General features: G+C 42.6%; 2 protein-coding genes across 2 annotated transcripts in view; both read right to left on the reverse strand.

Moving 5' to 3' along the window:
* Nucleotides 1-8,692, reverse strand: part of mtnr1bb (melatonin receptor 1Bb) — a 37,906-nt gene extending 29,214 nt beyond the window's left edge. The window contains exons 1-2 of the mRNA XM_056396436.1: nucleotides 8,621-8,692; nucleotides 7,604-8,272 (exon numbers count right to left, since the gene is read on the reverse strand). Coding sequence (XP_056252411.1) covers nucleotides 7,604-7,811 — 208 coding nt within the window. The 5' untranslated portion in view covers nucleotides 7,812-8,272; nucleotides 8,621-8,692. The remainder of the gene's footprint in view (nucleotides 1-7,603; nucleotides 8,273-8,620) is intronic.
* A 10,340-nt stretch (nucleotides 8,693-19,032) lies between these two features.
* The window catches only part of LOC130182915 (protocadherin Fat 3), a 70,238-nt gene continuing 61,378 nt past the window's right edge, over nucleotides 19,033-27,892 (reverse strand). The window contains exons 49-52 of the mRNA XM_056398123.1: nucleotides 25,235-25,333; nucleotides 24,414-24,473; nucleotides 24,093-24,128; nucleotides 19,033-20,400 (exon numbers count right to left, since the gene is read on the reverse strand). Of these exons, the coding sequence (XP_056254098.1) occupies nucleotides 19,640-20,400; nucleotides 24,093-24,128; nucleotides 24,414-24,473; nucleotides 25,235-25,333 (956 nt within the window). The 3' untranslated portion in view covers nucleotides 19,033-19,639. The remainder of the gene's footprint in view (nucleotides 20,401-24,092; nucleotides 24,129-24,413; nucleotides 24,474-25,234; nucleotides 25,334-27,892) is intronic.

A 27,892-nucleotide genomic window follows, 5' to 3' on the forward strand; every position in this document is an offset into this window, starting at 1 on the left:
TTCATGGTTATTGAGATTAAAGAAATTGTTCTGTCAGTTGCTGTGTGCGTGCACGCATATGTGCAAACTTGTGTGACTGAATCATCCCCCGTCTCAGCACTAAAGTACTGATAACAACTGGGTGATTCTGATGACACATGACAGTAGTTCTTACATTGTCTCGGCTGTGCCTCTTCCCTTTATAAAACAGCATCACTCTCCTACTCCTCATAGCGAGGGACTTCAGTCCTTTCCCTCTATTATCTAAATGTTGTACTGTCTTTCTCTATTTAATGGCCTGTGTCCTTGCCATTTCTCTGTTTTTGAACTGCTTCCAACCCGTCCCTTCTTCTTGCTCCTCTCCGTCTAGCTGGTCTGAGCTCACACTGTTTGCTTTATCCAGCTGTCTGTGTTCAAGGGAATTACAGAAGTCATGCTTCACCCAGAAAGATACAGGACAGTGTCTGGGCACAGCTCAGGCAGAGGCAGACTCTCAGAGCACTTAAAGCTGCTGAAAACATCCCCAGCAGTCATGTCCAACCTTCACTTCTGCCTAAATACTCACTGAGTAAGACAAAAAACAGTAAAAACCAGATGATGAAAGAATTATATGGCAAAGCCTCGGCACATACAGAAAATCCCCCAAAGCCCCGCAGACACTCTCCTCCCATGCATTATAGATCAGTGGCAACTCAGCTTCCCTATGGATTCCACGCAAAAATACATGATGAAACTAGACTGAGTGGCCGATATTTGTCACAATGGGATGTATAATGGGATGTCAAATGCAATTTTCATGCACGATTCCAAATGATTCAATATCAAATAAATGGATTAATTCAAATAAAACTAGCAACAGAGCCCCTGTGTCTAATCTCTTCCCCTTTTCTTTTTGAGCTACAGCTTAACACTCTTCTATTTCCAACCGCCTGCTCTGTGATCTCTCCCTCTCTCTGCCTCCTTTTCTCCATCTCCTCTGTTACGCACATAAAAAGGTTCCAATACGGTCGTTTGGGCGGATGGTATGAGCCTGCCATGCATGAGAAAGCTGAGAAAGCTCCTCAGGATTAAAAAAGTCTGATTGATCTGACAACCTGTTCAGCTGGCTGATCTCCTGTTTTGATTTTAATGAATTAAAATCAAACACCCAAGTGCCCCCATGGCAAGAAAAAAAACCTTGGTCAAGAGCATAAATTATAGTAGAATCCAGAGAGAGCCAAACATCTGAGGATGCCTACTGGGTCATAGTGGAAATGAAGGGGAAAAGTATGTTTTCAAAGTGATGAGCAGAATATTAAAATCCATTCTAAAACCTATAAGAGCTGAGAAGAGATGCTGGATCCGAGTCAGGGGGATTTTTATCTCGCTAAAACCTTAGTTTCTGCAACCTGTAGGCCTACACACTGGAGACAGAAGTGATGGAGGAATATTAAGAGTTATACTGGTGTAGATCAGTGGTTCTCAAACTTTTTCACGTCAAGGACCCCTAAACTGACACAAAATGTTGTCCCCAGGGCCCCTCATCTGATGGGATCTTTGCTTGTAGATGTTTTACTATGTTTGAAACCCATAAATGGTAAATGGACTGCACTTATACAGCACTTTTATAGTCTTATTGACCACTCAATAGTGCTTTACAATACTCACCACATTCACTCACATAATGGACGAAAATAAATGATTCCCTTTTTTGCATGGAACCCGCAGGGACCCCCTCAAGGGTCCATGGAGTTACCCGGACCCCACTTTAAGAAGCACTGGTGTAGACAATGAGTAAGCGCACAACTTTTACACCACGTAACTGGGGTTACAAAGTGCTTTATATCAAAAATTTAAAAGGAACGACCTACTGTAAACTGTGTGTACCTTGTGTCTCACACCTTGTTTTGTTGTGCTTTTGTTCCAGTATATTTGATGCAGTTTTGATGTTTTTCAAATTTGTTTCTTCAACAAGGAAAATCTGAAGATAATCTTGAAAAGCTGAATGCCTAATATCCAAAGCTGTGAAATGCAGTCCCACAGAAACTGTCCAATACACTGCAAAGCTGAAATTCTTTGTCACACTTTTCTCACGTTTCTTCAGTCATGCAAACACACTTGCAAACTTCTGAGGACAACTCACAACCACTATTTACTTACAGAAGCTCTGAAACCCATTTGTAACAACAGCCCTGATCTTAAATGGAAAAAAATCTGCCTTTTCAGCTGCCACAAACTAAATTATCATCTTAAGTGCCTGTGCTTTCAAGAGTAGCTCCTCAGCAGTGTAATTAAACCAGATTAGGTACGCACATGCTTGCTCGCTTGCTCTCTTTCTGCTGTATTAATATTTTAATCACTCCTTCATGTTTTAACAATGTGATAACAGCTAACTAAACTACAGCTAAGTCAAAGCAGTAGTACTATTAGCAGTAGCAGCAGATGTATTGACTGAAGTATCCGATTTGAGACACAGTATAGGTTTAGACCCATGACCTTGAGAGTATGAACTTCCTAAATTCAATTTGGGAGTCTAAACACCGGAGCAAAGGCTGGATTACAAACCAGGCAAAGTCCACTCCATATAATGTAAAAGGAAATTTCCATCCACACAATTTAATTTATCAATAATTTACTAGAAATTTGCACCACTGAAGTACAGTATCACCTATGACTGGTCCTCCATCCTCCATCCTGCAGCCCAGGTCTTGAAGAGAGACCCTGTGTCAAAATCTAACTTTAAGATCTAATGCTTTAGTTCATAATAAGCTTGTTTGTAAAACTGTGTTTTTATCAAATTGCTTCATTTTTTTCTGAATGTCAAGTAATTAACACACAGAAAACCGTGGACAAATTAGTTTTATTCCATCACAGAAGTACTGAAGGGTGCAACCAACAATTACTTTCATTGTCACTCCATCTGACAATTATTTTCTTTACTAATAAACTGAATGTTCATTGTTAAACAATTAAATAATTGTCTGACCAATAATCAAAACTCACAAACATGAGTTTACTGTCATAGAAAATTCACATGTGAGATGCTCATGTCTTTGAGATTTCTGCCTCAAGAATGACTTAAATAATTACCAATTATCAAAACTGTTGCCACTTAATTTTGTCAATCAAACGATCAACTAATCAACTAATCACTTCAGCTCTAGAGTACTGGTTGGTGTCTGGGTGTGTGGGGAAATAATGAAACTGCAGTATATAGTGGGAGTCAGTAGGGGCCTTATAACAAATATTTGCCCCGGGGGCCCTGAAGGAGGTTAAGCCGGCCATGCACCGGGGAACAGGAGAATACAGTCTACTCAATATGCAGCAGGAGCAGCAGCGTTTTTGCTGACATTCCTGCTCAGCCAGAATCTAGTAACAAGACTACACTTCAACACAATTGCACAACTGTTCAGAAAATACCTCAACTCAAAGCTTCTCCAACAGGCTTTTTTTTTTTTTTGGGGGGGGGGGGGGGGGGGGGGGTAAGCTTTTGTGGAGATTGAAGTATCACGAACACAAACTAATTTAGCATTAACAAAGTTTATCTCACAAAAAGAATTATACAAAACACTACAGAGACATGAAAAATGAAATTACCAAATGCCTTCCTAAGATAAAACTGTTCTCACCTTGGACTGACCATAGATATTAGCCGGTCCATTTAGTCGGTCTCACCAGGCCAATGTGTCCTTACAGCTCCATAAACATTAGAGTATAATGCTTACTTTGTACATGGTTACTTTCTCCCATCAAATATATCAACCCTTAATTTAGTGACACAATAACAGCTGTGGGACAAAGATGAACAACCATTCATAGTCTGGCATAGATTCTCAGCTATCACCGTTGGGATACTTGTCTTCCCCGTGTTTATACAAGTCAGCCTCTGAAGGGTTCGTGATGAAATGGTACCAGATGTGGACTTTGAATTGGAGCAGTACTTGGGCTGTGACTGATGACGTTTCACAACTTCACAAGAACACAGGCACAGACAAGAACGCAGATCAAGTGAAGGCCTTTGGCTTTGAGTGTTTCAGGACCACGGAGAGAGCCGGATGATGAGACAGGTTCTCAGTGCTTCAGCACCATGGATGGAGGCATGGACTGGATGTGAAACACTGCACTTTTAACACCGCTGAGGAATACTTTAAGCATTATTTTTGTAGAGGAAGAGAGCTTTAGCTGGAGAGCGAATGAGAGGGAGGGGGGGTGGGGGGGATATGATGTAAATAAAGTCTCTTTGAAGAGAGTCTCTGTAATGTGCGATCCTGTCTAACTCTCTTTGAAGGTTTGCAACACCTAAGCTCCTTCAAAGACAAATCTCAGGGGACAAAAACCTCTGCCCCACACAACTGTACAAGGCGCTTTTCCCATGCTCATGAACACGTCCATGCAAGGAAGCACAATACCACAATTAGATATGTGGACTTACTGTTATGTATTTTCCTGAATGTGTATTATGCTCTTGAGCATCGCAGAAGCATGTCTGTATATTTGAGCGCTTGCATCAAATGCATCAAAGCTTTTCTTTTTAAAAGACAAATTCCAATGGACAATTGGTGCTAATTGCTCATGGATGCATGCATATGTGTGTGTGTGTGCTAGAGCCTGCCGGTAAACAACAGCACATGATGAGAGAGAAAGAGCTATAAATTTAACATAGGGAAGACAAAAGAGGGAAAAACGGAGCGGTAATGTGTAATCCCCTCTACATTTCTAATGCAGCTTGAATACACACCAACATGTGGAGTTAAAATGTGTGTGAATAACAAATATCCTGGTGCCAATTTAATAATAAGCCTGTACGATCATATCTACTACAGTGTGAGTGTGCGTATACCTCTGTGGGAGGGTGAGAATAAATAAGCAGAGTTAGTCATCACTCATAAACCTATCACCTGATGAAATACTGTGGTCCAGCAGTTAACTGTGTTCGCTCTGCCACAGCAGGGACTTAATGTGAAGCTATGACAGCTGTATTGGCTAAGCATATGCCACCCCCCTGCTCCTGCCGTGACTGTTTATATACACTAGTTGTTAAAAGTCAGGTGTTTTCCTGTCGAAAAACTGTTGAGTGGGTTGTTTCAGTCTACAACAGCCATTCTCTGAGTTCATGACTGTGGGTTCAGCGTGGTTTCTGAACTGCTGAGTGGGCTGTTTGAGCTGAGAGAGATCAGCTTTAAGGCAGAAATGCACCATGTTAGTGGTACTATATGTTTTCACAGCGCACTTTCTAGAGATGCGGGCTATTGGAGAATAAATATAAATAGATAAAGAAAGGATAACCCATAACACCCGAGAATAGCTTGAAGATAAATTTAAGCAGGATTTTTGAAAATTAAGCTGTAAAATTAATAATTTCCTTATAAGCTCTTATCTGGTCTCTTAGTTGGTTTCCATGGGGCAAACTGTAGACAGGTGATTAAACCAAAGATATGTCATTCGTCCCTGTGCACAGACTGACAGGTTAACTGTGTGTCCTGCATTGCAAAATCTATCTTTGAGCCCTATGGTGGTGTAATGGTCCTAATTCAGTGGGAAAAAAAACCCTTTCTTTAACATCCACGCCACAAGCGCGTCCTCTTAACAGCACAAGAGGTGCTCGAAATCAATGCTGTGCAAAAAACATAAACGTGTTTTGCCAAAGGATAAACGTGATCACGGTGCAGAGCGGGATCTTATCCAATATCATGATTTCAACACAATAGTGTTGTGTTGTGCAGCGTGAGACACAAGACCTGCCACAGATGTTTGCTTCTCACTGGGACCTCGTGGATGTATGGATTCACTGTAGTCTTTCTGATACGTGTCCTCCAAAGACTTCACATGTCTTATATTGAAACAGGTTACATCAAAGGAAAGCAGGAGATAAAAATGTTACTCATGGAGTGAAAAGACTTCTGTTTGATTACAATAAATCCTCTGAATGCAACTATCGTAAGTCTGTCACTGTGCATAAAGTTTAACAAGATAATGATTAAAAGGAGGTTTGTAGGCTGCGCTTTACACACCAATAGATTCACACTTGACATATTGCTCCTGACTTACAAATTCATTTCTTACCTCTTAACTATGTGAATTCCACTTCCTACTCCCTACACTAGATAAATAACCTTGGTTCAAGGCGATTCAGAGCTATGAATAAGCTCAACCTCACCTAAACCTTAGTTTTAAAAAAAAGAATCAACGCCGGAGTGCAGAATGTGGGAGTCTTTCTCTGAAGACTGGGCTGCAAACACTCCAGCGATCACTGTGTCCATCTGACTGGAGGAATATGTTCACACAAAAGGAAAAAAAAAAGTATTCCCCATGAAAACAAACACAAGGGGAGATCCTTAATGTCCTTAAATGAAAGGTTGTAGTTGTTTTGGTTAGCCCTCAGGGTGCTTTACCCATCCACTAATAAGGAAGAAAGATTTTGGGTTGCATCCTACTGGCTGAAAAATAATTGCTGATTTACAGGAAATGCAAATAAATGCATATTTCCTTCCCTAATTGTTGCCTGATAAGGCACAAAATAGCCCGTCAGCACAGTGTGGCATATTTTACTGCATAAGATCTCCATCTTGACAAGGTTTCAGCCTCAAAATCTCTCATTTACTCTTGTTGAATTACTTGTTTCAATGATTTTCAATGAACAAAAAAGTGTCAGTAATGGAGAGGGGGGAAATTAGATGGTAAACCAATAACATTTAAAAATAAGCTCAGTAAAATCCTTGAAAAGGGGCCCATTTGAAAAGAGATGAATTACAACCCCCAGTGTATACTCTTCACCTGAAGCGAGGCTTCAGTGGAAAGAGTACTTCCACACTTTATGATCTGGCTTTATTCTCCACTAAAGCTGCAGGAGGCCTCCTGGGTAATTTCACACATTCACATCAGAATAGGTTCATCAACACCACTACAGTCAGCTTTTTAAAAGGACTCACCTGTGCTTATTAACCAGGTCTTACACAGCGAGTGTGAGTCAGTCTACCTTTGAACTGTACCGGAGAAAAGTGCACGACTGAGGAAAGAGAGGCAGCTCAAGCTGTTATGGTAGTTCTAATAGAGTGAGGTATCAATCAAGCTGTTGCCATGGTATAATACACTATCAGTTAACTGGAAATATACAGGTTAATGCAGGTTAAATCCCCGAAGCAGCCATCAGTACATCAGGAGCCATGTGTCCTGTGAAGATACAAACCTACAGTGTTCCGGATAACACTGTCAACTAGAGGCTACAGCCTTTTGCATTTAGGTTGTGAGCAGGCTGACAGAAGTAGGTTGACACCCTAATCCAAAGGACAGGCATAGTTGGAACTACATATTATGGTGTGAGTTCAGTTAAAGGTCTTATTTTAAGTTACTTTGGATTAGTTTTTGTCACTGGTTCACTGATGAGGCGAGGTGATGTGGAGGGTAGCTAAAACAGTAGATTCAACCAGAGAACAGATTTCACACACTGTCAGACAAAGCCTGCATCACTGTGCACATTCATAACACCACAGTATTGAAATGTGTAGCATGGGCATAAGCAAAAGTGTAAAACTTTTCCATCAATATACGAGTCATTATTAGTGGCTGTGATCACTAATCACCAGTTTAACCGACCTTCTACTTATACATTTAAGATCCATCATTGCAAAGGGATGAAACCTCTTACCCGAGTTCCTCAGCTTGCGGTTCCTGAACACCGATATGATCACCAGCAGATTCCCCAGCACATCGACCACCGTGGTGAAGATCAGCACGCTGGCCAGGATAGCTATGACCCAGGCGGGGCGGGCGCTCCCCTCCGAGGCCAGTGTGCGCTCGAGCTGCCCCAGCCGTGGCTCTGTCCGGTTCTTTAGGAGTGTGAATGTGTCCGGCATCACTGGCCGACAGCCCAACGCTGCTTTTCAAGTCCCAACTGCGCTTTTATGTCCCACAGGTACCGCCGGTACCGGTGTGTCCTAAATGAAACATGGAGCGCACCTGGTTGCCTCCCCGAGTTCCACAAGGGCGCAAGCCAAGTCTGCCACTTACAGGCGATATGAATGACTTGATAGAATGAGGTGATCACGTGTGACCTAGGCTATGTAAACTCACGTGGACTCTTGGTTTTCTTTCTTTATCTTCGCACAAAAGTCAACCATCCATGTGCCGGCTAAAGCTCGGACCCGCGGCGGTGCCACACCTCCTCCCTGCTGAGGAAATATTAATTATTTGTCCTTTAGAAAATGTTCCGTTAAAAAAGGTACAGACCATCTATATTTTAAGTCTCCATCCTCTTCAAGTGTCCCTGGCTTGCTGGTTGGCATCTCTAACTCCTATCAGTCCGCATGCGCCCACGCTGGGGAAAAAAAAGAAAAACAGAAGGCTATTCCTTTTCAAAATGTCAAACCAATGCGCCGTCTCGCTCTGTCCTTTCGGACATAATTTGCACTTCTCTGAAAAAAACGGGGGAACAAATGATCTTCTTAAACCATTTGTGATGCCCTTGCTTTGCGCTGAACTACGACGCAGCCGCCGCTGTGCGTGGCGAGGCGGCACTGTGGTAAATTTCATAGAGGAGCCCTCAGTCAGGCACACAGCAGGATTTGGAGAAATCCACAGAGTGAGGACGGAGGCAGACACGCTTCTCACAATCAACATTTATACCTTCGATTTGCCCCCCCCCCACCCCTCTCCTCTTACTTACTGTCTTTGGCTTTCTCATCTCCTACTACCATGCCGAGGTGTGCGTGCAAGAAAAGATTTCCCTCGTTTTCCCCCCTGCCTATTCCCAGCGTGACTTCCCAGAATCTGCCTTTGATCTCTGCACAATGCTCGGAGGTGCTTGAAGTGTACACACACAGTGGTGGGTCGGGACGGGAAGTCCAATCAGCCCACTGTGACTTATGTGGATCATTTCTCACAGATGAACGAGAGGGCATTTTTATAAAATCACAATAACAAAACATTTTTTTTCTTGTAGGTCTTTGAAGTTAGTGATTCATTGAGTTTATTACAGCCTGTGTTAATGCATGAACCTTTAAGAAAGACACACGCACACACAGGATGGAGATGATCATAAAACAGCTGGAGCTATGTTATGGGAGTCTCTCAATTAAGTGCAAACACCACACACTATTGATTGAACCATTATCCTTTAGCTGTGTGTGCATGCCTCCACCAGGGTGCCATTTTTGGACTCTGGACTATATGATTCACTTTGTACACAGTGCAGTCAGAGCAAGTGGAGGTGGCAGTCTGAGTCCCATTCAATCCCTTAACGTGGGTAACTGGTGGCAACGGTGCAGTCGAAACTCTCCCATCAGATCCAGTGGATTCATTATGTCATCGATAGTGTCAGTGCCAGTGGTGACACATTGAGGCCAGTGCCATTCACTTGTTTAACTCCTCACTGCTGGGCGTATGGCTGCAATGCATGCCCTCGAGCAGCAGCAGCAGCAGCAGCAGCGACAGCGACAGATTAGAGCAGCCCAGTGTCAGCCTCAAAGCAGGGTGATATGTTCCACAGGCCTGATGTGATGACCAAGAGACGGACAGTTGTGGCTGTGAGGTCAGCACGCGCACACTCGCACATAGATACACACTTTGAACGTGGAAACAAAGTCAGCGGCAGGGACGGGGAGTGAATGAATGCACAGCAATATCGCACATTAAGAAAACCGATGACAGCAAAAAAACAAAACAAAAACACAAAGCATAAATCTGCTAATTGAAAACTGCAACGCTTTGATAATGCTGTGCTGACTATGGTGAATATGCTTCATAGACTTTATGGCCATTGTGATTTCTGTGTGTGCCTGCTCTGAGAGAACCTTCAACAATCACTCACTTATGGCAGTGAAGCATATTGTTGTGGTTATAAAGAGCAGAAATTGGGAAGCGGTTGAAGGACAGGACAGGCCAGAGCAGCTGGGTATCAACACCATACCTCCATAAGGACCAGTAACGCAGCATCCATATGGCCACATTGTTTGTGCTGTACCTCACAGGACAACATGGTTTTATTAATATTGATGACACAGTCTTTGTTGGCGAACTCTCTCAGAGCCATTGTTCCACAGAGAGTTTTTATTGAAATCACCAGATGGTGCCACCCAAAGAGAAAACAATGTCTGGAGAATAAGGTGTAAAGACAACAAAGGAAAACTAGCTTGGCACAACTTTAAGTAGGCTATATATTTCCTTATTGCAAGTGTCTTTGGAACCTTATTTGTATTGCAGTCATGGATACAGAGACATCTAGTCTTAACATTACCCCCTACTGTGATGACAAACAGGTTCAGAGGGGAAGGATGCTGCAGTTGAGTAGCACTCAGTGTGGATATGCATGTATGAATAGTGTAGTTCATTATAATAAAAAATCATGTGCTTGTTAAATGTGCTTATTGAAAGTTTGAGGAAAATCTGATGACCACGTTATCAATAATTTATTGTGTGTGTTTGATGAAATAAGACAAGTTGCTATTTGCAAATGTGGTACTTGTTTTCTGTAACACTTTGAAGATCTTTCAAGATGTAATCTGTAATATTTAGCCACGCTAACAGCTCTATGGTTGGCAATGTTGGTCTATCAGCTCGTTGATCCACCACCAGTCGAGACTGAAACAACTCAACAACAACTACAGATATTCATGGTCCTCAGAGGATGAATCCTGCTGACATTGATGATCGCCTGATCTTTCCGCCTGATCTTTCCTGAGGTCAGCGATTCCTGTGAAATATTTCTAAATGATAGATCGGGACAAAATCTTCTACGAGACATTTGTTGTCCTCAGAGGATGAATCCCTCCCTCCCAGTACTAATGACTGATGTTGGCATTTAGCTACATCCTCATAGAGCGGCCACGGCTGCGGACACTTACTCTTGTTGTATAACATTTAAGTGAAAGGTACCATGCAATGGAGTGTTCACTATCATTATTATTAGACCTATTGCAGTTAATAATAAGGCAGAAGTAATTTTGGTACCACCATCTAATTATCTTTCCGTACATTTATGAGTTGTACATAATGGCTTTGTTTGTCATGGAGTCGTCGAGCAGGACCACTCCAGTGGCCCATTAGAACACCTACCTTTTGAAAAAGAGCTGCAGAATATATGGACCAAAATGTGTTTGCTAACAATTAACTGTCATTTATAACTGAAAAATATAATCAACTGTTGTGAAATGACTTTTAAATAACTATTTAATTGCACATCCCTTATTAACTTTTGCATGTAGCTCATGAAAAATTAATAAAAGCCTGTGATCGTTTATTGATGAAAATCACTTGATTGCAGGAAAAAATTCTGTGAGAAGCTTAGAAACGCATAAACCTTCTGTAATAAACTGCTTAATGTGGGACATACAGTTTGTGGTTGGTGGTGTTGTGTAGATTGATCGTTTGGAATAATCACTAGGAATCGCATCTACTGTACGATAATTGCTTTATCTATCAACTCACAACATTTTGTGGGAAATCTCACAAGCTTGTGAATATTGTATGAAATCTGGTGGAAATTGGACCCGAAGCCAGGGGAATGTTGGAGAGAGATTTTGGTATAATCTCGATTTGGAATTTCTGCCAATAGATGGTTATCATTTTATAGCTACACATCAAACACAGACAGAGACTTAGAGGGCAGAGGTGAAAGCTATTAAACCCTGCAGTGAGATCATTTTAGTTTAAAATGTTAGTGACAGGAAATAGTGCCTTCAGGTGCAGCAGCAAGAATTTCTCTCGGAGGAGGTTTGTGGTCTCCAGCTGCCCTCTAGGTGCGTTTGTCACACAAGTCTCATATGTTATGATAGTTTTTCATCAGCTGTACTGTAAAGGTTACAAGCACAGGCATTTCACACTTATGCAGTTCAACAAGGACCTAATAAAATTTCACAGTTGTAGCAACTTCAGCAAATCCGGATGCTTATTCTGCTAGTGAGCACCCCCCCCCCCCCACCCACCCACCCAATGATCAAAGCACAATATAGAGCAGACCTTTTTTATAAAAAAAAAAAAATCAACCCAAAATCAGATCTCAGCAATCTTGAGGGTGACAACATACCAATTCCTCAGAGCTAAAGCTGATAACAAGCTGAGCTTCTGAGGCCCACGATGCAGCCGGATCTCTCAGCCGCATTTTGATCCATCATCCTGTCTCACCTCTGTTTAAGGCAACGTTTCTTTACAAGATCAGAACAAACTGGGGAGCGTTGTAATAAAAGTCTGACAGCGTAACACTGAAGGCCGCTGTCAAATCAGCATATTAGAGCTCAAGCCGAGGCTTAATGGAGGGTAAAATTAACAGTAAGTGTCCACGAGAAAACATCTTTTTGCGGTTTGAGACAATTACTGCCTTTTAATGCCATGTTAATCAGATGTAATCCAATGACATTGATGCACTTTCATCATATGGGAAAATCCAATAAAAGCACATGAAGTATGAGGGCTAGCTTCCCTGTCTCACACGTAGCAGTTTTGAAGGCATATGCCAGAGGATTGCCTTAGTAATAATCTGTTAAAACAGCAGAGGAAGGAGGAGGAGGAGGAGGAGGGAGGAGGGGCTGGTGATGGGACAGGGCTGGGACACAGCTCCCTCTGTCACACATGGCTGAGGGCAGGTTTCTGATGTGAATTCATATCGTCATACATGGACTTGACCCCTTCCCATTCAATTTCCCCATCCCCCTCCCCCATCCCCCTCCCCCCCCCCCCACCCCCCACCCTCATTGCTTCGTTTTAGCAGCGTAGTCACATAGTGTCTGATTATACTAAAGTGTTGGTGAATAATACATGTGATCAAATTACTTGAGACACCGGCCGCATTTGTAACCACCGCGGTCATGCCAGTGTTTACGTGCATGTATGGCTGTGCGCCTGCGTGTCCGCGCGCACGCGTACGTGTCCGTGTCACCAGAGGCAGATGTTAGGCGCATAGATTAGGTCTGGCTGGGTGTGTAATCCTGGTGTTACTGAGAACAGCGTGGATTTATAATCACCCACACAGCCACCCCTCAATAAGCAGGAACTGGGGAATGGTAATCTCTCTTCCCTTTCCCACTCCTCTACTCATCTCTCGCCCTTTCTTACATGATCTATCTTTCATTCCCCTCCTCCTTTATGTAACATCCTTTCATCCCTCTGTCCATCCCTTCCCGTCCCTGCTGTGTCCTGCCAGATCTGGAGGAACGGCATTGTGGAAAAAAATGGAGCAGAGAAGACGACGGAGAGAGAGACAGAAACAGAAACAGAGAGAGAAAGAGAGGGGGGGGGGAATAAATAAAAAATAGGGGGTGAGAGGGTAGAAAGAGGTTTTAAGTGGCTTAGCTTACTCTATGGTGTAAATGCCAGATGGTCCAATGAAAATCCAGCAGAGCTAAAGGGACTGGCAGGTCCTCATCAGTTTCCTCTGATGCATGATGAATAAACACAACAGTCACTTTAGTTATTGCTCTCTCCCTCTCTCTCCCTCTCACTCTCTCTCTCTCTCTCTCTCTCTCTCTGTCTGTCTGTCTGTCTGTCTGTCTGTCTGTCTCTCCTTTCCCTTGCACAACCTCACATTTGCCTTTGGTCTGACCCTGTGCCTGTCATTAGCACAGCCAGCATGCTTGGAATACTTTAAACAAGCAGGATGGTCATCAAAGGAGAGTGCCAGGGAGTGTATGTAAGTTATTGGGACATGTTACATAATCCTTGTCAGAATAAGTTAATAAACTGTGAATCTGGATGAATAAATTGCTTGTAGCCCCCCCCACCACCACCACCACTCCCCACACACCCCCCACCCCCACCCCCACCCCTACCCCTCTCTCTTTCCCTCTGACCAGACAGCAGGATGCTTTCTACCTGTGGTGTGTTGTTTACATTCTTGTTGTTGGTACTCTGTGTGTACCACTGGCTGGAGGCAGAAGTAATGTTATGTAAGGATGCATGTCCTGTGGGTAATGACTCCTCTCCCTCTGTCTCCCTCTGAAGACCTGAAGTGAAGGCAGGATCGCCACGAAAAGAAAAGAAAAGAAAAGAGAAAAAAAAAGACAACTGAAATGAATGGCTGACATGCCACCTGCACCTCTCACAGACCTCTGGCTGTTATCACTTGAGACATCGTTAGCATATTATGCCAACTGATAAGAAAATCTAATTTTCTGGCTTGCCTTGTTGCGACAGGAAGGGGTAGCAGAGGAAACATAAATTCGGGTGTTGTGATCACATTGTCGAGCAGAACGGGCTGATTATTTTTAGGCTGTTAAGTCAGTAATATAAATTTTAGAATGTCTCCTGCAGTGACAAGTTTCATCAAGGTTTATGTGCATTTTACACAGTAATGCATGATTTTTTATTTTATTTTTTTTCCTGGGCTGAGGAAAATAGAGATTCATCTCCCTCAAGTTCTTCCGTGTACCTGTTTGAGTCTTTTGTGGTTCATGGTTCCTGCGGGGAGAGAGAACACAACTGGAACGAGCCAGCCCGACATTTGACTATGAGCTATTTCCATCTCTTGCACTGACACAACCTGGCATGCACTAAAACATATATGAAGTGTTTCGCTCAAAATTGATATCCCAAAAAAAAAAAAAAAGAAAAAGAAAATCCTACATTTACTCTGACAAAATGATTTCTGTCTTGAAAAATACAGCTACTTCTACAGCTGGTGGCTGTCCTAAAATGTGCACTTTGCAAATCGTCATCTTAAATGATGTAACGACAGATTCCTGAAATGTTTATGAATAATTTTAAGGTCCTTTTTTTTTCTTCGTCTCCCAGGACTAAGACTCTCATGCACGCCTGCCACCTCTGAATCCTGACTTGTCTCAGTGCATGCTCTGCCCCCCTCCCCCTGTGTAGCACTGCATCAAAGAATCATACAGCATATGGGGAGCACACACACACACACACACACACACACACACACACACACACACACACACACACACACACACACACACACACACACATATATACACTTTCTTGTTCCTTAATTGGCCAAAATGTTTTGTATGTGACAGAGAAAATGAAACAAACACAATCAGGGGAACGTCTGGTTGCCATGGGAATGCTTTCTGGCAGACAGTCAGCCTGGTGGTGTTTATACGCGGTGGGTTGGATGATAACAAGGACAAAGTTTGTGTTAACTCCACAGGGGAGGGGGGCGGGGGGGGGGTGAGGGGTGGGAAGGAGGAGTAGGAGGAGGGGGGGAGGTAATCAAAAACCACAAAGGTTCCTCTGTCTGTCTCCTTGTTAGTTACAGACAGAGTGAGTGTGGCGCGTAAATGTGGAGCACGCTGACCACCGTCGCCCGCCTTCAACCTTTTGTCACCAATCAAGAATTAATGACTGGTCACCTTTGGAGGATGTAGATAAAGCGATTAGGAAATGTCACCTTACTCGCCGGCAGCACACCTTGTAACACTCAGTAATTAATGTTGCTTTAATTTGGATTATATGCAGACGTGCATGTTGTCTTTACTCAAATATGTACTGAGGCTGTGGAATGTGGTTTCCTTTCTATTTGTTTGTTTTTTTCCCCTAATAATTTCCTCGTGTACAGCAAAAGTATTACCTAATCACAGATGACGTGCTCTTACAGATGCACAGTCTGCATAATGTGATCACAGCACTGGGTCAGCATGAGAATAAACTCACACTCGCAGGCACCAAGAGTAGCCTGCCGCACAATAAGCTGGGCACATCTATTCCAGACAGCAAAAAAAAAAAAGGCATTATGAGAAGATTACCCTCAAATCTCTTCACCTGTTGACAGCCGAATGCAATCTGAGCCACCATCATAACACCCTTTTTTTCAAATAATCTGAAATGATTTTCAAAAATACAAATTTATTGTTCGACTGATCATACAGTTTATGCACCTCACATTCCAGAAGACAGCCTTACGCCTTCGTGTCTTCCCGGGACATCAGTGACTTTAAGCTCTGCTAAATGAATCTGCCAGATTTCCAGTCGGGACGGAAAGAAAAACATATAAGCGGCGTGACAAGACTGACTTGATAGGATTAAATATCTTATGGGGATTATTTACCTCATGTAGTCTGCGTTGAGATAAAGCTCACCTGCTGCAGCAGGTACACTCTCACCCTTTAGACAAATGCAATTTTTCTTTCCAATAAAGTATGAACCTGCTTGACTAGAGCGTTTTCTTCCAAGTCCTAATAGTGTGCCACTCAAACATCCACAATGCTGTGCATAAATTGTTGTGCTCCGGCATGTCAGCGACCTGAAATAACTTAAATCCGGTGAGGTGAGGGTGCAGCAGAGGTGTCTCACTTGTTAGCAGCGCTGAGGGTGTGAGTTTTAAATTTTCTGCCTCTGGAAGCTGCTGTTCTGTGTTGAGTTTGCACCTTCTCACAGTGTTCCTGTGGGTTTTCCTTCGGGTGCACCGACATCCCTCCACAGTCCACGGACATGCAGCAGGACAGGTGAACCGGAAACCGTGAAGTGCCCACAGGTGTGAATGTGTTTGTCCAGGTGTTAGTCCGACCTGTCCGGTGATGTTTCTGTGCCTGTGGCCCCCGGTGCGAGCTGGGGCAGAGGAGACCTGAATAGGAGCGGACATAGAGGATGGCAGGATGAATGGACACCCTGCTGCTGGACATGGATACATTAGGTGACACCAAACCTGATCATGACTACTGTGTGTTTGTATGTGACTATTTGTATTAATCCACATGGTTCATTTCAATATATCTTGCATTCTTGTAACAACAAATCAATCCATTTACCCTCAGAGCAAGACGATTTTTATAGCATAACCAAAGCTATTCAAATATAAACTAGCTTTTAGTGGCAGTTTTTTTTGTTGTTATTCAAAGGAATCCATTTGAATCAACACTGTGACCTTCGGTTCTTGGCTGTGTTGAGTTCTTGTCTTTCTCAGTGTTACATTTTCATTAAGATACACCACAGGTCAAAAGTTTGACAACACCGCTTTCTTTCCCCCGGTTTTTATTGAAATTGAAGCAGCTCATGTCTAGTAAATAAACTGAAATGGTACAAAAGTAAATGGTAAACTACCCTAACAAAAAGTTCAGGTCACCAAAAACTGAAAGAAATCATGTCAATTAAATAGAAAGTGTTTAACTTACAGCTTTCCCGCAGCAAAGGAAGAAGATGAAGCCTTGAAAGTTGATGCAAACAACTTGCAACGGCTGCCCCAACTTTTGTTGATGAAACACAAACCTCCTGTCTGTACAAAGGCAGTGTTGGAACAAACTGTTACTACACCCTCTGATGCATTACAGTACTGCACTGCAGGAAGTAGTTGTGTATATTGTGTTCAGAAAGCTGATAAGAAATGGCGAGTAACAAAGGAAGACAGACTGTTTGGTTAGGGCGTTCATCCTACAGCAGGATAATGAGCCAAAACATGAGAAGAAGAGAACCAGACCGAGGCTTCGCATGATGGAAGAGCAGCACAAGTCTCCAGGCCTGAACCCCATGGAGCCGGTTGGACAGAAGGTGAAAGCAAAGCAGCAAGTGCAACACATTCGTGGGAACTTCTGCAGCAGCGTTCGGACGAACTTTCTGAACAATATTTGATTTGTGTTGTAGAAAGTGCGCAACGAGTTGTTTTTAAAATCTCCATTTCTATTGTGTGCTTTAATGCCAGAAACACTGAGACAATGAATTGTGTAAATGACCGACAGTGTACATGTACAGTGCGTACTCTCTGATGTGGATGATTTGCATTTACACCTGTTGGTATCCGCTCCATCCTTCAGGAGTCCAAAACAGTCTGCAATATATATTGTTCGTTTACATCTTTGACTAAGCTGCTAATGTTTTTCTGTACACCACAGGGTCTTTGTCAAAGGCAATTTTTCCTTTTCAAATCAAACACAATGAGTCATGTGTACCAGAAGACATATGGTGAGTGTGAGATGAAGGCAGGGTCAGCACAGCTGCTTCCATTGCTACCTGTAATCCTGACAGCGGACATCTGCTCTGGCTCGCTCCCAGTGCACAATTGTCTAAACCTGCCTTTATAAACATGTTAATCCGTAAATACTCCTAGTTACCTGCCACCTGTTTGTTTTGCCTGTGTTTCAAAGTTGTTTAACATGGAATTTAATTCCATTTACATTCCCTTTGTTGCCTGTGAACTGGGAACGCGGGCGGACATTTACATTCTGTTATCGGGGAGGCAGCCATGTGTGCATGTCTTGGGTGAGTGACTCTGTACTTCACGGTTGCAGTTCCACATAATTCTTTAAGCATTTCTGCACATAAAGTCTCGGAAATTCATATCGCATGTTAATACCAGGTGCAAAGTGGGTTTAATTCCAGCTGCAGCACGGCTAAAAAGTTCCAGCTTTGCTAATATATACATGGTACATAATGCACATTGAGAACAATATCAGAATCTGTGATGATAAGTGAATCTGCATATGTCCACTTACACTCTCTGTCCCATAACTGAGGCAAAATGAGAGGACAAAGCTGAGCAGCATGTGTAAAACAAAGAAAGAAAAAAAAAACCATAACATTACCTAAAGTGCTGTATTCATTCATACTTACATGAGCCAGACATCCCTGATGCTTGTGTTTATGAAGAGGCTCATAAGAAACCCAGCAAATGAATATAGTATCATTATGAAATAAATAATTACAGAATAATTAAATGATTAGATAAAGACCCCATGGTATCAACTCCTGGTAATCTCAATAACATCTCTGAGGCTTTTGTCAGTGATGTGTGTGAACAGTGTGTGAACAGTTATCTGGAAAAACCACCGCGAGCATGTGTCAATAAAAGTAAGAAATATATTAGGTATTACATGGTTGAGCAATCAGAAATGAATCTGTGTGTGTGTGTGTGTGTGTGATGCAACCGAAATGCATGAGAGCATCGTCATAAAACAGAGAGACACACACACACACACAATCATTTTGTTTGCTCAACCATGTAATACTTAATACATTTCTTACTTTTATTGGCACATGCTCGCAGTGGTTTTTGCAGAGAACTGTTCACACACTGTTCACACACTGTTCACACACATCCCTGACAAAAGCCTCAGAGATGTTATTACGATTACCAGGAGTTGATACCATGGGGTCTTTATCTAATCATTTAATTATACTGTAATTATTTATTTCATAATTACGCTATTCATTTGTTTGGCTGCTTGTGAGCCTCTTCATGAATACAAAATGATTGTGTGTGTGTGTGTGTGTGTGTGTGTGTGTGTGTGTGTGTGTGTTTGTGGGGGGATCTTTGTTTTGTTTGCAATCCAACAGAACAACGTATGAAACGCATGATCACATACTGTACGTACACAACAGTGGTATCATCTAAAACACAGACAAACCGGCTCCTTTCATATTTGGTGTTAATAAATGCTGCGCTCCAGTGGTTTTATAAATAATAAATGTGATAGCACTGATTCTCAGCCAATCTCCGCTAACTGTCGCACAGCACAGGTGAAGGAAGGCGCCTGGAGAACGCATACATTTCCTCTTTTTTTTTTTTTTTTTGTCCCTCCAGCTTATAAAATGAGCCAGGGGATTGGTGGTGGATTAGTGTTTGCTTACAGCAGGATAATAATGCGGGATAATAAAAGCATATATTGTAATATTCTCCTTTAATTATTTTTAGGTGGTAGATCAATGGTGTGTTCATAAATGTCAAGTATAATCAGAGAGAGCCACTGCCACTCTCTCAGTATATAAAGGAATATTAAATCTATTTGTTTTAAACAGTCTTGTGCGCTTATTTAAATCCTTCCCAGCCTGTTGTGGGCTCAGAGCCGGTGGAGGCTCTGTTTATTCGCGTGGCTCTCCTGGCTCTGAGCGACACCAGGTTCAGTAGTCTCTCAAGCTCGTCCCCAGAACCCGCCAGACCGCCGGAGCCGAGCCCTCCGTGGTCCTCCTGCGATTCCCTCCACTCCCCTGTCTGTAGGTCCCACGCCCTTAGCGGGGGCAGAAGTTGGGCCGGGTGCAGATTGAGGCCTGGGGGGCTTGACGGGTATCCTTCGTAGGCTCGTCGGGTCGGGGGAAGAGTGTCATAAAGGCTCTCTGCGTCTTCGTTCTGCTCTGGGTCGTGGCTGCACTCTCGGTACTCCTCGTAAACAGGCGAGGAGCTGTCTTCACAGCTGTCAGGGCCGTGCAGCTGCTGAAGGTCTCTGTGGTCCTGACGCGCCCCCACGTCTCTGCTCCTGTTGCCTGTGCTCTTTCCTTCCCCTTCGTGTCTTCTCTTTTCTTCTCTGCTCAGGATGCGTTTCTTCTCCCACTCACCCGACTGATTCCTCTCCCACTGGAAGGTCCTCCTCGTGCTCTCCCGTCCCCGCTCTCGGCCCCTGTCACTGCTGTAGCCCATCACCCTGTAGTCCAGCTGGAGAGAGCGCGTGCTGCCTCCTCGTCTGATGTTCTGCTGGGTGTCGCTGAGGTCAAAATGAGATCCCACCTCTGGCGGACGCAGACGTGATGGTGACAACCAGCTCGAGGTCTGGCTGGAAGACTCCCAGCGGTACGCTGAAATGAAAAGGACAGAGACACGAAGAATAAATCTTTTTAAACTGTTTGGAAACGTTCCAGTGACAAATAGTTTATTTTTTAATGGAACAACACGTTGAGCGAGATGAGAAAGAGATCTGAGTTAACATATTGTGTAAGGAGCCTGAGGCTTTATTTCCTGGACAAACTCGTTCTGCCAAAAACAGAAGAATGTAGTTCTCACTTGAATGTGTGTATTACGTTGCAAGCAGCCGTTCTGAATTGCCCAGTGCGAGCGAGAATGAGATTATCTTTCTATCAGGATCACCCGGCGAAAGGTGCCACATCAATAAATCCCTTCTCCTCTAAAACAAGAGTATCATCGCAATCTTATCTACGGGAGCTGAGCGAGGTGACACGTGCGACCGTGCTGCGGTGCATCAGTTACTGGAGGGACTGATCTGAAGATGTTCACAATTACTCACGCCGACGTTGCCCTGCTACAGCCGCCACAGCTAACTGCAGGTGTAAAGCCACAAACACGAGGTTCCAGGATCTGGAATTCACTGCCGCCTAATAAACAAACTCATTTACTTAAAAGAAACAAAAAAAAAGGCAGCCAGCTGCGGTTACAGTAATGGATAGGCTGCATATATTCTCTGGCTTGTTGTGCTTGTTTCTATTTTCCTCCTCTTTAGTTTTTTGGGAGGGAGGCTTTGTTTCTGGCTGTGTTTATTTGTGTGTGTGTGTGTTCTGTGGAACTTCTACTGTGTATTTGCGCGCTCCGTTTCTCATTTACTATTTATTAATGTGCAAATAAAATCAGTCAACAGAATTCCTGTTTTTCTGTTTTTTTGTTGTTGTTTTTTTTCTTTTACATCTGAGTTCATGCTGTTTAATGGACTGACACAGAACTCCCCACTAATCCACTACTTCCTACAAACTACAGCATGCGGGTTGCATAATTCATGGTTGGGTTAATGAGCTGTGAGTGAAAAAATATCATATTGATGAAGTGAGAGGAGCCAGAGGGGTCACCTTCTGTGTGGGATGGAGAATACACTTCATTAGCAGTGTGGGCTCCTGGTATATAATGCATGACACATGTGTTGACAGGGGTATCTAATAGAGTGGCGTGCCAGCACACCACAAAACATGTGGGAGTCACTTACTGCATGCCATGCTGCTATTTCTGGTTATATTTTCAAATGAAAGGTTAAGGGGAGGGAGGAGGGAGGTGGAGGTGGTGGTGGTGGTGGTGGTGGTGGGGGGGGGGGGTGTTATAATATAATGTTCTTACAATCCACAATGTATTCTTTGATGAACTCTACACAAATCTCATCTTTGCTCTGCAGGTGGCGACTTGCTGTCAGTGAAGTGGAAAACAAAACAAATATCTCATGGGACAGGAAGCCTTTGATGATGAAATGCGCTTCTCATAGAAAACAACTGAATGCAAGGAGACACGGCGAATCAGGACATGGAAGAAAACACACCCGATAGTGGGAGAGGGGGGCTGGCACGGAGCCATTCGGCGCATCGCCCGTACGTGTAAACAGACAAACAAAACTCACGCAAAACGTAATATACACATGCATGCACGTGCACACTGTTATTGTACACACAGACACTTAATGGTGATCTCAGTAATGATATGTGAAATGGAGACTGAACGTTTTAGATCCCATTTCCAGAATATTTCTCTCACGTTTTCTTATGCGATTGTTTCTGCGGTAACCTGATTAGTAAGTGCGGCCATTGTCATTGTGTCACTTTTCTTAACTTGTGCACAAACATATGAAAATAAACATACATAAAATGAAGCTGTCCATGTGTTATATTACCAGAAATACATTAAATCCAATAGGTTATTTGGACCAACCTACTGGACGACAATCATTTCATTCTCTCTGTCTGAAATAAGTTCCCGTGCTCCAGCAGGCTGGCACTGACAGAGCCATAAACACAGTGTTGCTCTGAGTAAGTAATGAAATGCTTTGCAGACCCAGTAAATTACATGCAATTGACAACAAAAGGGCTCGGTAGTTGCGAGCCAGTTAACATTGGTTTTAAGACTGTGGCACAAAAACATAGGGGTTTTGTGGGGGAGAAGAACTAGATCATGACTGGCCCTGATCTTTGTTTAAGCAAAAAAAAAAACAAAAAAAAAAAACCTGCATTCGTTAAGATTGGAAAGTCAGTGTTAAGCCTGTAGATGATGCCCCATTTACTGTGAGAAAGAAAAGTGTTTGAAGCTGCCTTCTCCTCTGCTATTCTGTGCGGATGTGAGACTTGGCTCAAAGTGCCCCCTAAAATCCACCGAGACCCCCGCTACAAGGCCGGGGAGGAAGCTCTGCGCTGCTCCGAGTGAGGACAACTACACCCAACTTGACCGAGCTATTAAATGCCAGCAAACATTCAAATGATCTGAGTTAACTAATTATAAACATTAGTTGCTTGTGTATGTTGCATACTTGTTTTATACATGGAACATCTTGTACATTTTTTTGACCTAATGTTTTCATTTGATAAAAAAAAAAAAAAGAAGTTGTTTCATATTGAAAATGTGATCCAAGTACATTTGATATTGGTTAATAGAATCTGAATCCAGTATCAAATCCTTTCAAATCCCGGGTCAATTAGTAATTAAACACAAGAATAATGATTCAAAAAGATTCATTAAAGATCTTTATCAGCTTTCACTGGCTGAGAAAGCAGAAACACTACAGTTGTGAGTGGAAGCCTATCCGGTAATTAACAGTATCAATAATTAAACACAACCTGTAGTTACACTCTGGGAATGTGATGTTGAGTTTACCTTGGACACACAGAAATAACAGGTGTAGCCGACACAAGCCACTCGCTCCAAACACCGGAGGTCCTGATTTGAAATCATCGCGCCGGTAAGGTCACGATATCGATATGATATTTATGAATGTTGCATGAGAGACTTTTTTTTTTTTTTAATAATTCAAATTTATTAGAATTTATTCTCTAATATTTTATTTATTAGAGATTCTGAATAATAACATTTATTTGCTACACAAACAGACGCAGACGGCTCACGGTCGTAGAGAAGTGTTTGGAAGTTGCTCAAGTTCAACATCAACCAGACGAGGGTGAACAGTTTCACTGTGGCCAGTCATTAAATTACTTATGGAGGAGCCTGACTGATGCTGAGCTGCTGAAGTCAGTGCAGATATTAGACGTTTGATATCTGCCAATGTGTGTTTTCTAACATTAAACCATAACAGAAAGAGACAGTCTTGATAATATTTGGTTATTAATGAGTTGTGTATTGCACTCACACCTGTGCAAATGCTCTAAAATGAATGTTAATTAGCTACAGTTCACACATTATGCTATTTTAACAGAGGAAAAGTGACAACAATGAGACACCTGCCGGCTTAATGTTTTGTTCTTTGCTTTTGCTTTTTTTTTTTTTTTTGCTAGATTCAAAACAGGACCATCTGTCAGAAACCAGCCACAGATGGAAGTCAGGAAACATAACTAGAAAGTGGGAGGCTACATTTACATTCAAAGTCTGGGCAGCAAAAAACAAAACAAAAAAAAAAACAGAAAGGGTTATCTGTGCTGGGTATGATAAAAGTATTCAGAGGAAATAATGTAAAGAATACAAAAGGTCGGGTTTTGGGATCACAGCTGGAGAAAGAAGCCAAAGGGATGGCAAGTTAATAAGATGTTTTTCAGTTGCTTTGCATCTCACTCACCAGGGCTGTTCTGCTGCTCTTTGTCCATGTTTGACACTACAAAGGGAGAGAGAAAGCAAAAGTCAGAGAGAGAGAGAGAGAGAGAGAGAGAGAGAGAGAGAGAAACAACGCAGAAACCAAAGGGGAGAAATTGAAACACAGAGAGATCCGGTGTCAGGGGCTGACAACAATATTGGAAATCTGAGCAGGATGTTTTATTGTGAATAAGAAAGGGGACTGAGCAGCAAAAGGCTCGTCTGCATCAGTTCATTATATCTTAGTTAACAAACACTTTGGCATCAGAGGTCACAGACACAAAAGAGAGGAGATGTTCTTTCATACCTTCGCTCTCGATGTTATCAACAGCATCGTTGACTAGACGTATGACTGTCACGATGGAGGCTGGGCAGAACAGAGGAAGAGACAAGAAGAAGAAGGAGAAGAAGAGAAACAATGTCAGTGCATTTGTGAATAGGGTAAGGTTTAATGCGTTTGGTGTAACTGAGATGAGATGGAGAATACGTGTGAGGTAAGTGTGTGCGCACGTGTAGACATTAGAGGATACATGTTAGTCCTGCCAACACGTTTGTATGCATGTGGTATGTGTGTGTGTGTGTGTGTGTGTGTGTGTGTGTGTGTGTGTGTGTGTGCGGGTCCAATAAGGGTGTGGGAGAGGCACGAGGACTCTTTTCTTTGCAGCTACACTAATTAGACAGGAAACACAGCATCTAGTGGGCTTCTTATCTGAAAAACACACACACCCACACATGCACACACACATGATCATTAGGGAAGATCAATGGTATTGAGTTGTCTGGGAAAAAAGACACTCTATAGAATCCAAGAAAAGAGTTGAAACTGATTTAGCTTTTTTTCCCCACTGACGGCCTGTGCATTAACCTTTAATGCATCTGATGCATGCAAGAGGACTGTTCCTACATGAGGGAATTTTAACTACATCAGAAGTTCCCAGTCTTTTTTTTTTGTTGTTGTTGTTTCTGACTACAAAAATACAAAGCAATGTCTACTCACAGACCGACTTTTCCCTTCTCAGATTCATTATTTTCAGCAACTTTTAGAGGCCCTAACATGGTGAAACTGTGAAGTGCTGCACAAGAAAGATGCAAAGAGTGAGGAGTGCAAAGGGAGTTTGGTCGTCTTACCGTTGTCATCAAAGGACTCTGAAGTGTAGGAGCTGAGGGAGTGCTCCTCAGACGTGGAGTCTGAGAGACAGGCCACCTCGTCCACCTGCTCCGACATGTCTGACGTACAAACACACACAAACACAGGTGCGTATTCACATCGACATGTTCCGCTCGAAAATAAAGGCAAAGGCAAATCATTAGGCAGAAATAAAGTCTAACTTTAAAAAAAACAAAAAAAAACAGGCTCTGATTTGTTCAAGTCTATCTTACTGCAATACTCACATACTTATATGTGCATTCAAAGAGTTCTTGAATGCTGTTATCACCCCCTCCGTCCATCCTGGCTGTGAAGAGATCTCTTCCTGGCATGATTCCAAGTTAATATAAGGCTTCTGCAGTCTGAGGGTATTTTAGTCTTTTTAGTGTCCCTTTGATTGAAGCAGGCACTTGATTTACCTTAGACTGATGAAGCCTCATATTAACTTTGACTGGGCTTTGGTACACATTTGAAGACTGCAGATTTTCTCCATAGCTTTCAAGGTGGTCTCTTCACAACCACGGACGAACAGGAGAAGGTGGACTTGAACGAAATCTTAACCCATCCTTTAATATGTCCACCTCTGTGTACTCTCACTTATCCATTCATTTTCTTCAGGGCTGGCTGTGTTTGGCATCGAGCAAGCCTAAATGAGTCACCCACATACTGCACACATAACAAACCATTCACACCTGAAGACAAATGAAGCTGCAGTATACCCACAATGGAATTTGGTCTGTTTTCTCAAAAGCTGCCTCACTGCTGCGGAGAACAGAATTTTAGACAAATCCCAGTACGCCCAATGCAACTCGAGGTCTGCTCATTTAATAATGTCTGCACCAGCTAGAGGAGTCACGGAGGGTGAACACTACACAGTTACTTCTGGTGTAGCGCAGCACAGCAGATGTGAAACACAAACTCCTCAAAACAACAGGTACATCAGACAAACGCAGCCCCAAAGTTCAGGCGGTCACAGTGAAAGGCCTGAGAAGTTGTCCTGGTCGGCTCGTTCACACAGCAGCCATCAAAGCTCCTTTTGTTGAGTCACAAACCTGACATTTTCCCCCTGTGCAGACGAGCCGGGTTAAATTTCATTTGGAGAGAAAGCTGCCAGCCTTAGGGTCTCCAGTTAAACTTAACTTGCATGTCTTCAGAGGCAAACATTTCAAATAAATAGATCCTTCCGAGTCGATGTGATCCCTGACACTATTTTCCTTTGCTGAGCTGCTGTTTCGAGGGTTGTAATCTTTACAATTACTCCGAATAGCCTCCGAGTGATTATCAAACAACTGCCAGCGGGCCAGAGCAGGTAATTTTGTGTCACAATGACTTCAGATAACAGCACGTTGCTGTGAAGAGAGTCTACAAGACTGTCTGTTAAAGCCAGAAACAGGTACGTTACTCTACCAGGTGCTCTAATCTAGCAGCAATAAAACGCCTGGTTTCACATTACTGTTCAAATTGAGGAAGGGACACGCGGGTGTGGGCTCTCAAAACAATTCTATTAGGGATATAAAACTGCTTGGATGTAAGAACCGGCAGCTTCACTGATGTGATTAAAAGTTACTTTGGAAAAAACTCAAGATGCTTTAAGTTTGTAGGTGGAAAGAGAGAATGAGAAAACAGTTTGCAGACACTTCAATGCCTCCGCTGCATCTCAATAAGACTTTAACTACCAGCCTTAATGTGTGAAATTGATTGATCATTGACGAGCAGCTTAGTCTTCATCAGATATTTCCTTATTTAAACCCTAACTTTGCAGGAAATATTGATGCATTAAAATGTTATATTTGGTTACCATTTTCTTGTTGCAAAACATGTTTCTATTCTTTAAAGTAAAGTTAATGAATATAGTTTTAGTATCAGTAGAAAATTCAGCTGTTGCACCTAAAAAAAAACATTTAAAAATTCAAAACAACACCCACTCTGCTGTTTCCAGAAATCCTGTGCAGATATGTAACAGGTGAAAATGCATGTTCTTTCCAGAGCACCTGTATATTTAACATTAGTAAATAGCATTTCCTGCTATTTGCTGGTTTGTTTTAAAGTTTCTCCACAGACATGTTTCAAATGATGTAAAAAAAATCATCTGCTATGATTAATATTTTTTTTAACATGATTTTTCCCCCACATAAAAAGTGACAAAAAAATGGAAAACTGGGGCTGGAAGCACAAGACAGTTGGAGGTGGAAACGTCAGAGAGACTCAGCAACATGTCAGACCCAGACTCAGGAGTTTTTGAAGAGTGAGGAGTTTGTTGTGACCAAAATCGTGGACAAGAAGACGGATCAGAGCGGTCTGTTTGTTGGCTGGGTCAGGTTTAATTTGGCCTGCCCGCCCTCCCCACAAGTCGACAGGATAGGTTCCATAGGTCATATGACGCATGAATCCCTGGCTGTCTGAATGTGTTTTTATGAGACTGTCATTGTTTCACTGCAGTTCCAAGGTGGAAATACTCAGTCATGGCTTTGACTGCTCATTTCACTCATGATACATCTTGTATCATATAAAAAACAGCATATGGACACATTAACAAGGTTAAAAACACACAGCATGTGGCATCTTCTAAAACTCCCTTGTCTGTTTCATAACTTCGCTTTACACTGGACATTCAGAAGGAAAGCAGTCAGGAGCCAGGA

Source organism: Seriola aureovittata, chromosome 15 (genome assembly GCF_021018895.1).
Source record: "Seriola aureovittata isolate HTS-2021-v1 ecotype China chromosome 15, ASM2101889v1, whole genome shotgun sequence".
Classification (NCBI taxonomy): domain Eukaryota; kingdom Metazoa; phylum Chordata; class Actinopteri; order Carangiformes; family Carangidae; genus Seriola; species Seriola aureovittata.